Source organism: Argentina silus (assembly GCF_951799395.1).
Source record: "Argentina silus genome assembly, chromosome: 3".
In the NCBI taxonomy this organism is placed as follows: Eukaryota; Metazoa; Chordata; class Actinopteri; order Argentiniformes; family Argentinidae; genus Argentina; species Argentina silus.
Window position 1 is genome coordinate 20,183,285 of NC_139657.1, and position 13,280 is coordinate 20,196,564.

Sequence of the window (13,280 nt, forward strand, 5' to 3'; positions counted from 1 at the left end):
GAGCGACAGTCAATTATGTTACTATCAGTGTTATAAACTAATATACACGTCTATGGTTATAAGTAACTCATATGTACCTTGTGATATGAGTATTCTAAAATCACATGGCATTGACATATTACCCACAGGTCTGGTGGTTAACACATCCACACACCTGCACTCAACCAATCCACCTGCATCATCAAATCAGGTAAAGTCAGTTTTGTGCATGTTTTAGGACAGTCAACAGTCACCCCATTAGAATTGTTTACAGTAGGCCTGAAGCATTATTTGGAGTATTTCCCAAAACCAGACAGACGTAACATTTATCATACAGAGAACATTTTAGAAAGACATTTTTTTGGTGATTAAAGTGGCAGAAAATCTAAGGAACTGAAATGACTCTTGTCATTAGGCAAATACATGGTGATCCTGGGTTGGCAGAGTCACTCCTGTCTTTCAGGACAGTGATTTATTTTTATGCTGAATACTGAGCACAGTCACATTAGAGCTCAAGGATGTTGCATTCATAGAAATTTAATTATATGCTTACATTACTGACAATCACAGGAGGAGAATGTTAAGGGTATTCTGAAGAGCAACTTCTACATTAAAAACAATCGGAAATCTCCCACAACAGCCTATTGAGTGACTGTCTTACTCAATGTAGCTCATGAAATTGTGATTTGATGATGCTGTGACAATGTTAGGCACTGCTAAAAACAGATGAAAATGACATTTCCTCACAGTATTGACTCAATCTAATTAAAGACAAGCAAATGGTGAAAATATAATGATTTATTTGAAAATACTACATGTGTAGCAGCCATTTTTTCTTGAACCATAAAATTAACATAATAATGAAGGCATTGAACTCACCACATTAGATAGTAAGTTCAAACTAAAATTCAGCAGTAGTCAGCTTCCACATACATGTAATGGTTTCAAATTCTACCTGCAGCAATAAAGACAAAACACACAAATCCAGCCTTCTGAAAATGAAAAAAATGACCGTGGTGCTGAAACACATTTGTACAGTAGTTCAGAAATTAGTATTTAAAAAAAAAAAATCTAAAGCTTTCTACACAACAAAATATTATTCGAAGTTAAAAATCTTCAACATGTTAGGGTATTTTCACATTTTTTTCTCAAATTAAACTGATGTTTGAGGCTGACTTCAATAGCACAAAAACTACAGCAGCTCATGCAACGACGACACTGATGGATGACTAAGCCCTTCTGATTCACAACCTGAGACAATCCTCTACGTCGAACCAAATAAAGTGACATATTAGTCATATTCAGGTCACTGACATCACATTGTTCTGATGTAGCTATATGATCAACTAAGTGACATCGCACAATCATGTTGTAAACTTAATATCTAAGGTCTACATTTAATCTGAACGATATTATTTGGTTGTGCCCTTTTAATAGCCTAATGCCTTGCATATACTGAATGTCATCATACTGCATGAAAAATATAGTTTGTGAGAAGGAAAAATCTGTGGGTGAGCAGATCTGAATCCAGGCCTTGCATTAATATTTGAATAATTAAATGTGAAATATTACAATAAAACAATAACAATCTAATATTTTCTTAAAGAAATCTCTGAACACCTACATCACGTTTTGTACAGTTTCAACTCCATTTCATTAGCACTACACATCCTTGCCATCATTGTGTGTTACCCGCATTTAAAGCAGCCCTTTAGCATTTGTGTTTTAAGAACATTGAACAGAGAGGATAAGAGTGTTAGTTAGGGGTCCAGTGTTACAGTAGCTCAGGAGAAGGTGGCAGTGAGGATGGCCTCCTGCTGCTGGTGATGAAGGGTTCCAATGCCTACAGCCGGGGCAGGCAGAGCAGGCCGACTGACCAACCGGGGCTGAGGGAGAGCACATGTAAATAGTTGGATGACATCCAAAGGTTTCAAACCTAGTCAAATGTGTATTCAGGACTCACCTTGCAGGCCAGCTGCATCTCCAACCTGGGAGCCAAGAAGGACCAGGCACCCATGTTCTGGGGCTCCTCTTGACTCCAGATGATCTCTGTGAAACACAAAAACACATCATCACACTCTCAAAGATGGCTTTTTTTTATTTTTATTGATGAGTTCAATGAGTAGTAGGGGCCAGATCAGGTCACCTTTGGCATTGGTGTACTTGCTGAGCTCCTGCTGCAGAGCCTCCAGGGGGAACGGGCACAGCTCCTCTAGTCGGATCAGTACAGTGTTCTGGGTGGCTCCAGACGCCTCCCTCTGCTTCAGCAGAGCGTAGTAGTGTTTCCCAGAGCACAGCACCACCCGCTGGACACTACAGGGTTCACAGGAAACATATCAAACCTCAACAGCCTTCAGACGGTACAAGCACCATTTGAACACGCAAGTAAAGTGGTGAGTGGATCTTCACCGGACACAAAATGTCCCCACTGAAGTTGAATATTACCAAAATGACCACAAGGAAGCATCCCATAAGAGAGTGTGTATTATGGATATTTTACCTGTCTGGTGTAACTGAATAGTCACCTATCACAGGCCTGAAAGATGTTCCTGGAGCCATGTCTGCCAGACTGGACACAGCCCCCTCGTGACAGAGATAGGAAATATAATTCAGTTCACTCATTCATCAAATACCCCGATCAACCAGATGCTAACAACAATGACTAGATTTCCATTGACATTGTTGATTCCGCATACTGCTTACAGAAAATCGGAGCAGCATCTTTGGCCCAGCCACAATGAGAGGCTTGCGGAAGTTGCGGATCATCTGTCGCCGTAGCAGGTGGAAGTACTGTGCTGGAGTGGTGGGGTTCACCACGGCCATGTTGACGTTGTCACCATCCACCCCCTCCTGTTTACTGTCACAAAGCTGAGACAATGGGATTTACAGTTTAGACATAACAGACAAACAGCTAAACATGCAGTGGATTTGTGTGTAATCGAGAAATAACAGAGACAATAAAAGGGACAATATGGGTATATAATAATACTGTGAGGAAAGAGACTGCGGTACAGCTAAAACAATGTTCCTAAAGTTTAGGGTTCCACTCCTCCTCACCTGCAGGAAGCGTTCCATGCGGCAGGAGGAGTGCTCAGGTCCAGCACCATCGTAGCCGTGGGGCAGCAGGATGACCATCCCACACTGCAGCAGCCATTTGGCCTCACCTAGGGACAGAACCAGTTCTCACATCTCATCTGGAAATATGGCTCAATCATATCAAATGTGTTTAGGCCCTACAAACCTGATTAATTGTTTTAATTGCATAATTTTCTGATCAGGCCAGCCCAAAGCATGGGTGAAGAAGGCATCACATATGGCCCACATTTGTTTTGTTTTTGTAGGGATAGATCAGCTTTGAAATTAGTAAATAGAACTTAAGTTCTATCTGATGCATAATTTATAGTCCCTTTTCCCCCCCACCTCAACCCTCCCCTAATTGGAGGACCTGAAAAGAAAATTATAGGTATATTTATTATTAAACATTTAGGTTTGTATTTATTAACATAGCAATTTACATCCATTATAGTAGATTTGGTACTATTCCTGTTGTACATGCTAAGATATTTTCCATTTTAATTGTATACTTCTTGAGATTATTATTATTTTTTTTAATTCTATCCCTCAGCTGCTCCCAACTTATCCCACCTCTCGATAAGACCACCCTCTTTTGCTTCCCTTCTGCCATATACACTCACTTAACACTTTATTAGGAACACTATACTAATACTGGGTAGGGCCTCCCTTTGCTCTCAAAACAGCCTCAATTCTTCGTGGCATTGATTCCACAAGATGTTGGAAACATTCCTTTGAGATTCTGGTCCATGATTGCATCACGCAATTCCTGCAGGAATCAGGTGCACTTTTAAGCTGTGAATCTCCCATTCTACCACATCCCAAAAGTGTTCTACTAGATTCAAATCCGGTGACTGGGAAGGCCACTGAAGAACTCTGAAGTCATTGTCATGAAACCAGTTTGAGACGACTTTTGCTTTATGACATGGTGCATTATCATGCTGGAAGTAGCCATTAGTGGCTCCTTCAATAGCCTTTTAAACAGAAGCGACCAAAATAGTATTTACCTCCAGAGAGAAATGTATCAAAGATGATCTGCGCTCCGTTAAAGAAGTCCCCAAACTGAGCCTCCCAGATTGGCAGGAGCTTTGGCTGGGCGATGCTCATGCCATATTCAAACCCAAGCACTGCCTCCTCAGACAGGGGGCTGTTACACACCTGTTACAACACACACAGACACAAACCACTGTCAGAGTGCACATATCACTGACATCCATTTTTAGTTGCCTTCTTGATTGCCAACTATATATGGCAAATGCATTAATGTGTTATGATTTCTGCACAGTATATGGTTATGGTTTTCTAGACTTAAAATGAGCATCTGTGTTTGTCTCAGCTGATGTGTTGTTACCTCAAGGAAGCCCTCCTGCTTAGGGTCAATGTGGTTTAAGGGGATGTACATGTCATTGGAGTCCTGACAAACAATCATTGCATGGCGTTGACTGAATGTGCCCCTCCCAACATCCTGTCCACTGATGCGGATATTGAAACCTGCAGAGCAAATGAAACGCATATTACAATTCATTAAATATTTTTTTAAACAATTGACATTGCTTTTGTCTGGAAAAAAGTGTCTCCTTCACTAAAGCATTGCAAGTATTGTCAGATTTCTATAACTTGTATTATTTAGAAAACAAAAATATCTATTTTTATGCTAACAAACCCCTTAAAACACTCATGACACCTCTTTCACCCAGTGAGAGGCTGACTGACCCTGGCAGAGTAGAGATCCAAACGCCATGGCCTCTGCAGTAGACCAGTCCAGTTTGGTTCCATCCTCCAGTTTCTGCAGACGACCCTGGGAGCAAAAAAACAACAGTTATGTACCTTTGGACTTTCCCCACCCATGCAGAATCATCCAGCTCCAGTAACCGATGGTTGAATGGTGAGTCCTTCCTTTACCTGTACGTGGGTCTTCCCCAGGTGGCCGTGCAGCTGGACATCCTCAGGAATGTCCACAGACTTGGCCCCTACAAACTGCAGTAAGGGTGCGGGCACACCGGTGTCCCAGGTTGTGACCCTGGCCTGGGGCTCTGCCAGGTCTCCCCAGCAACCTTGCAGGTTCATAGGGGGTGGGCTGTAGAGGGTCATGTTGGCCAGCTTATCATTCAGCATGCCATAGTGGGCAGACTTGATCTCGCCGCGCTCCGCATCAGTCATCAAGCCCTCGGAGATCAGCTGCTCGGCATAGGAGTCAGGGATGCTCTTCCTAGAGCTGAGAGGACATGCTCAGATAGAATTGTGATGGCTGTGAGGCATTATACTGTTAATTAATTATTTATTTACTTGCACAACAATCTAAATTAAATACCCATCATTGAGAAACCTACTGTTGGCAGTTGTCACTGCACAAGTGAACTTTTTTTCCATAATCTTCCAATATTGAATTATAGAAACTTGTCTGATAAATGTCTGGCAGACATGTAAGCTGCACTCACCGGATGATCTTGTACATGGCCGGGTTGGTGAAGAAGGGCTCGTCAAGTTCGTTGTGGCCCCACTGGCGGTAGCACAGCAGATCCACGATCACGTCCTTCCGGAAACGCCGCTGGTACTCTACCGCCAGCCGTGTGGCCCGCAGGACCTCCTCAGCATCATCACCGTTCACATGGATCACGGCACAGCCCACCATCTTACCTGGGTAAAACACACAACACAGTCACCTTCTTAGTCAGCATGCAGTTACACTAAAATGTGATCCGTTGAGTTCATTTTAAGTTTCTAATGAGATTAGGATTTCAAATTATGCATTCAGAGAACTTTACTGTCCAACAAAGAGAGAGAGAGCTCTTTAGTCTTAGAGACATTGAGCTCCAAGGAGCTCATTGAGGCAAACTGAAGTCATGGTAACACCATCATGGTAAGCTCAGTGCAGACCACCCTCTCCATGCACTTGCTGGGGACAGATGTTAGTGCCACAGGTCTGAAGTCATTCATGACCTTGGCATGTGGCTTACTGGGCATAAGGATGATGGTGGATACAAAAAGGATGATGGTGGGACAAAACTAGCATCTAAAAACAGCTGAAATAGCTGTGTCAGATTCTGGACAGGGTGGATTCAACCTTTCTCTCCTCCACTTCTACTGGTGGTGGGGAGAGACTGGGGCAGGTGGGGGCCCAGTCATTCTGGAGGTCAGTCCTGTTGAACCTGGCATAAAAAGAGTTTGGCTGGACTGCAAAGCTGACTGGGGAGGAATACTGGATCTGTGCTGGCTTCAGGGCTCTGCCAATCATGGTGTTTAGTCCTTGCCATGCCTCCCTTGCATTCCCAGTCGTGAAATTCTGCTCCACTTTATTTTTGTAGTTGAGTTTAACCAGTTTAGTCTTGTTCTTAGTTACTTCTCTAGTTCACTGACCCTGTATGAATGGCATTTTATTTAGGTTCAGACAGTGTTTTAAGTCCCTGGTGACCCAGAGCTTGTTGTTTGGGTACAGTTTGACCTGTTTTGTTCCCACAGTATGTCAAGTAGGAACAGATGGAGTTAGGGAGAAGTTCAGGAAGATTTCCCAGTCTTTGATTTCAAAACAGTCTCAATTGAGTCATGATTCCAGTCCTGAATCTTTTTTTATTTGAATTGTCAGTTTAACAGCACTACATTATGATCAGAATGACTAAGTGGTGGGTGGGGCTTGCAAACATAGGCATCAGGTATATTCCCAAAGCATAGGTCCAGCTTTCTGTCCAGTCTGGTCACAGTATGTTTCAGGGCATGAAACATACTGTTCCAGATTTGGGAGTAGCGCAGTGACATCACACCTGTTGAAGTCCCCGAGCAGGAACATAGGCTGGTCACTGGTCCTGGTGACAGCTCTGTTGTAGCTGTCAGCGATAGGCTCAGTGTTGCACTCAGCTGCAAGTGCGTTGTCAGGACCTGGGACATACACAAATCACAGCAAATCTGTGCAAATTTGCGAGGTAAGTAGTGGGGTCTGAACGAGACAGTCATGAACAATGCTTTGAACAATCAAGTCTCTCACAATGAGGTTTGTTGCCCAGTTATTATTGGCTGCCATGCAGACCCCACCTCCGATTGTTTTCTGTGTTTTCTTAATGTCCCAGTCAGAATGTATGACTGTAAATCCATCAAGGTCCACCGCATCAGGCATTGTGAAATCTGATCAAAGATCAGTGATGCCAGTAGGGCTGGGAGAGTATGCCTCAGGTTCAACAGGGTGCCCTGTGAGTAGGCAAGCCTCCTAGGGATAGTAGAAGGAAGGTATTTCGGTGTTGCCCAAAGTGCCCAAGCCGGTTGCAGATAGAAGATCAGTATCCATAAGATTGCAGGATATTTCACCATTGTTGTCACGATTTTCGAATGCCATTTGCACACTGATCGTTTTACAGAAACAATTCAAAACAAACAAAAACATACAAACGAGCTGTACATTGCAAGTCACTCTGACAGAGCAGCGCCCCGCCCCTATTGAATTCATGCATTTGGTAGAAAGACAGATTTCACATACCAACATCACTGCAGTACAAAGACGATCTCCCCCTTTCAGAGGGAGTGGTATAACCCACTTGGTTGTTTACAATAAGGTGGATGCTCCCACCAACTCTGAAGTGGGGGAGATATGAGATGGTGAAGGTCTCTGGGACAATTCCTTGGCCTGAGAACGAGGCATCTCCGTGAACCTGGGAAAAATGAAAGTCTCAACAATAATCACCATTCTATTTCAGGACTGGATCTCTTAGCTGAATGTATGTGATGCAATGCCTTTTTGTTGTCTCCCTTTAGTACTGTACATAGGAGCTTGGCTGGATGAATGTGGTTGTAGGGGGTATGAGTCGGTACCTGCACACAGACAACTTTGTCCCCTGGCTGGGCGCTGTCAACAGGGGAGTAGTCACCCTCCTGTCTGAGCTGCTGCCTGGCACGGGTCTTCCCCTGGGTCACAGGGTTGATGGCCTCCAGATGGGAGGGGTTGGGCAGCATGGTCACATGAATAGGGTGTCCCGCTCCAAAGTCCAGATCCACTGATGACGTCAGGTGGGAGAGGACATCACCAATGGAAGGGGAGTTCTCAGGGAACTCACTGAGCCCCCGAATCTTACGGAACATGAGCTGGAGGAGGTAGAGATAAGCAAGTCTTAGGATTGCCGTACACAGCAATTATGGGGGGGGGGGGGGGGGAGAGAGCTGCATTTCTTTCCAACTGAAGTAAAAAAGAAAAATCTACATGTTGTCACTACAATTAGGCAAAACCCTTGAATCCCCTTTTATCTGGAGGATCCCATGAGAAACAGATGACACTTCTGCTGGAGGGGCAGTTATATGTAATAGTGTATCTTTACACATATATATATTTAAGATACAAGATTACTTAAATATATACAGTTGAAGTTGGAAGTTCACATACACTTAGGTTGAAGTCATTAAAACTCATTTTTTAACCACTCCACAGATTTCATGTTAACAAACTATAGTTTTGGCAAGTCAGATAGGACATCTACTTTGTGCATGACACAAGTCATTTTTCCAACAATTGTTTACAGACAGATTATTTCACTTATAATTCACTATATCACAATTTCAGTGGGTCAGAAGTTTACATACACTAAGTTGACTGTGCCTTTAAACAGCTTGAACATTTTCAGAAAATGATGTCATGGCTTTAGAAGCTTCTGACAGGCTAATTGACATAATTTGAGTCAATTGGAGGTGTACCTGTGGATGCATTTTAAGGCCTACCTTCAAACTCAGTGCCTCTTTGCTTGACATTATGGGGAAATCAAAAGAAATCAGCCAAGACCTCAAAAAAAAAAAATTGTGAACCTCCACAAGTCTGGTTCATCCTTGGGAGCAATTTCCAAAGGCCTGAAGGTACCACATTCATCTGTACAAACAATAGTACGCAAGTATAAACACCATGGGACAACGCAGCCGTCATACCGCTCAGGAAGGAGACGCGTTCTGTCTCCTAGAGATGAACGTACTTTGGCATGAAAAGTGCAAATCAATCCCAGAACAACAACAAAGGACCTTGTGAAGATGCTGGAGGAAACACGTACAAAAGTGTCTATATCCAGTCAAAGAGTTCTATATCGACATAACCTGAAAGGCCACTCAGCAAGGAAGAAGCCACTGCCCAAAAACCGCCATGAAAAAGCCAGACTACAGTTTGCTACTGCACATGGGGACAAAGATCTTACTTTTTGGAGAAATGTCCTCTGGTCTGATGAAACAAAAATTGAACTGTTAGGCCATAATGACCATCATTATGTTTGGAGGAAAAAGGGGGAGGATTGCAAGCCGAAGAACATCATCCCAACTGTGAAGCATGGCAGCGGCAGCATCATGTTGTGGGGGTGCTTTGCTGCAGGAGGGACTGGTTCACTTCACAAAATAGATGACATCATGAGGAAAGAAAATTATGTGGATATATTAAAGCAAAATTTCAAGAAATCAGCCAGAAAGTTAAAGCTTGGTTGCAAATGGGTCTTCCAAATGGACAATGACCCCAAGCATATTTCCAAATTTGTGGAAAAATGGCTTAATGACAACAAAGTCAAGGTATTGGAGTGGCAAAGCCTTGACCTCAATTTGTGGGCAGAACTGAAAAAGCGTGTGTGAGCAAAGAGGCCTACAAATCTGACTTAGTTACACAAGTTCTGCCAGGAGGAATGGGCCAAAATTCCACCAATTTATTGTAGGAAGCTTGTGGAAGGTTACCCAAAACGTTTGACCCAAGTTAAACAATTTAAAAGGCAATGCTACCACATACTAACTAAGTGTATGTAAACTTCTGACCCACTGGGAATGTGATGAAAGAAATAAAAGCTGAAATAAATAATTCTCTCTACTATTATTCTGACATTTCATATTCTTAAAATATAGTAGGGATCCTAACTGACAGGGAATGGTTACTAGGATTAAATGTCAGGAATTGTGAGAAACTGAGTTTAAATGTATTTGGCTAAGGTGTATGTAAACGTCCGACTTCAACTGTAATATATAAATATATATATATTTAAGTAATCTTGTATCTTTACACAGCATGCTCCTTGCAGCATGAATACTACTGACTAAACTAAATAATTTTGAAACATTCCAATCCCCAGGGCCCAGTATTTGAAAACTTTGAATCTGGACAGGAAAAATAAAAAATAAAAATATTTTTTGCTATCCAGGATCAGATCAAGCTAGCTGATTTCCCCTATACTACAAAAAATCTAGATAGATAGATCTGCTCCTGGATCGCAAAAAAGAATCCAGATTCTGATCTAGATTAAAAGTTTTGAAATGCTGGGCCCAGGGTTTGGACTGGGAGAAGCAAGTATTACAGGTCTGGCTTGTGGTCCCAATTGTGATCTAGTGTCTGACCTCAGGCGGGAACTGCAGGAGACCAGTCAGGAGGTTGAGTCTCCCTCGATGGGGCATGCCCATGACAATATCAGTCACCCCGCTGTAGGCCGACAGGTGGAACAACTTGTAGAAAAATCCCATCATGCTCTCTGCTCCCTCTCCTCCGTAGCGTTTCACTGTGGCAAACTTGGTAGCCAAGAAGTTGTCGAACTCCTGAGATTCACAAGAGGAAATCTTATTATTAGCCGTTCTGGACAGTTTGAAAACAGTAGCCTTTATCGAAATAACAAACTGTCACCTCTTTCTTGCTGATCTAGGTGATGCTTTGATGTTATGATATACTACTACCTTCATGCTAAATGATTTGTAATTTCAATGAATTCACTGTTGTTGATCAACACAACTACAACAATAGTTTACATCTGTATGGATGCTGGGTGATGTCATCTTCATCAACCTATGACCTACCTGTGACTCCAGCATGAGCTTGGCCACCTGCCTCCTCTCCTCAGTGGAGAAGGTCTCCTTCTTCAGCTCCTCAAAGCGGTCGGCGAACCACTCCCTCTCCTCAAGGCTGGTCAGCTGGCTGGTCTCCACGGAGATGCGGCCACAATAGGCGTTCTCAAGGTAGGCCAGCACCTCCTCCACTGGAGCCTCAGCTTTCCCAAAATGCCGCAATCCTGGAGAAAGTATTAGAACATGAATGTACTGTGCATGAAAAAAAGGGAGGGGGAAATATATTATTCCTCAAATCCATGGATACAGTCTTGGGCGTGGACCAGTGGAGGCAGAAATCGGACAAGCTCATTGTAATGCATGGACAACATGCATTACAATGAGCCGTCTTTGATACCATTCCATGAATTAAAATGAGCCTGTCCTCCAATGTCTACCCCCACCAGCATCCACTGGTGTAGACTCATGAGTCAAATCCACCAATTCAGGTGTAATTTAATTTACAAACCCATTAATTTACAGTTGGAGTGACTGCATAGTAATGACCGAGGTATGAGATATTGATAGTCACTGAGAATGATTCATCCCATGGGACCCCATCATCCACTCAAAGTGAGTGCCTCGATCTGTTTTCATTGGATGGTGGCGAGTTTGATAATGAACCAGTGTTCTCTGTTCCCGATATCCCTGAATAAAGGGACAGATGATCCACATACCAGATGTGTTGAGAGTTCCTTGTAGGGCTCCACTTAACATGTTGATTTCTGGCACATTGTCCATGAGTGGGCTCTGAGGCAGTAAAGGGTTAATTTTAGCAGCCTTGTGTCCATGTGCTCGGTATGCCTCCACCAGTCGCGCAAGACCATGGTCTGAGTAAACAAGAAAACAAGGGGTCCATGCTTCAGATTGAACCAAAACAAATTCTTCTCAATGTCACGTCAACACGTGGAAAAGTATGGAGATAAAAAAAACTTTGAGGCTTTACTTCCCATTAACAAATTGAGTAAACCTTTAGTTATACATCAGCGACAACAATGAATAAACAACCTATAAGATGAATTACTTAATCTCCCCAGCAATAACAAACAATATAATGACTAATACTTAACTTTGAGATATGGTTATGCAATTATACGTCCCATTGTTTTTCTCCTGGAAAATGAGTTTAAAATATTCATTATCGCAAACCTACTGACCTTGATTGAGTGCAGAGATATGGTCGCTGTGCAACTTCTGATCCCCCTCGATTTGTTTGGGTCGGTAACCGTATACACCTTTTTCAGTGTGATAGAAGCGTCCAACTGGCCGCGCGACACTAAGTGGTAGTCTGGTGAAGCGGTGCAAGCTTTTCAGAATAAGTAGCGCTGACATGATTGAAATATAGTAATTTTGACTCTAAAACTATGTACAGTAATACTTGCACAGCTGCACACACTACAGAGCGGCGGCCATATTGCTTACGAAAGATGGGAGGTGACAACCAACTGCAATCCTATTGGCTGGACGGCGTGGCGTTATTATAGCCAGTTTGCAGTAATTATTTAATTGTTTATCAATCAAGTTGCGTTGACCGTGGTTACATTGAATCAATAAGCTTAGTTGTTTGTATATCGCTATGGAACAACAATTAGTGTAGATTGATTCAATATAATATTATGAACTAACCCCCGGGCGCAACAAGTGGGTGGTTGTCGCAACACGTGTCTTTTAACCCCTTCCTTGTCACTGTACTTCTCGGCAGCCTACTAACACAGGCACGCGCACGTTATTACAGTAGCCTACTGGGCAAATACGGTTTTTGATTATGAATGAAATAGAATGTAGTCTTTCACCAACGCAACCTCGAAGCTGCCAAACTCAATATCCATCCCTCAAACTTCACTGCACCTCAAACATTAAGCAAATTTGTATGGCTTCTACGAACTTCTTTACTCCGCCATTGGCCCGGAGGATCTGCAGTGATGCCGGCCTTGTCCCTTACTTGCATGCATGCTCTAATATGAATGTGTGGTTTGACCATTTAGACATACCAATACATATTTACTTCATGTCTACATTGTTTTCTTCACATTATCAAAACAAACATTTGGCCTGTTTTATTGAAAAATACATTAGATTTAATGTTTTTTTTTTTTAAACTAATAACTGACATTAGATACAAACATATTGTATATGCTATAAATGAAATATTGCAATGGTGTCTTCTTATCACCTGCATCAATTTCATATATATCACTTCAATTAAAAGTCCAGGGCCATGAGAATGTCACTCATATTCTGTTCACTATAGGCCCACATCATATATTATATCCCTGTCTTTAGCAGAGTACATATTTCTGGGTTCCACTGTCATACTGAACATCTACAGCTCTTGGAGGTAGAATGAAATGTAAGTTAACAAGGTCATCAGGGGCTAACCAAAGACAACTTGAAATCAACACCTTGTCCAATAGTGAGAGGAAGGG

The 13,280-nt window shown here is 42.5% G+C and overlaps 1 protein-coding gene across 1 annotated transcript; it reads right to left on the minus strand.

The window, feature by feature from the left end:
• Positions 1 to 759: 759 nt before the first annotated feature.
• On the minus strand, positions 760 to 12,253 carry dhtkd1 (dehydrogenase E1 and transketolase domain containing 1). Its single transcript, XM_083667233.1, has 17 exons — positions 12,012 to 12,253; positions 11,532 to 11,684; positions 10,828 to 11,039; positions 10,378 to 10,572; positions 7,849 to 8,118; positions 7,517 to 7,688; positions 5,490 to 5,688; positions 4,954 to 5,266; positions 4,765 to 4,849; positions 4,403 to 4,542; positions 4,059 to 4,209; positions 3,037 to 3,143; positions 2,683 to 2,847; positions 2,480 to 2,562; positions 2,126 to 2,292; positions 1,943 to 2,028; positions 760 to 1,865 (listed from the first exon to the last, which is right to left on the minus strand). Exons 1-17 carry the CDS (start codon positions 12,184 to 12,186, stop codon positions 1,764 to 1,766), a joined length of 2,775 nt encoding a protein of 924 aa, XP_083523359.1. The 5' UTR covers positions 12,187 to 12,253; the 3' UTR covers positions 760 to 1,763.
• Between the last annotated feature and the right edge of the window lie 1,027 nt (positions 12,254 to 13,280).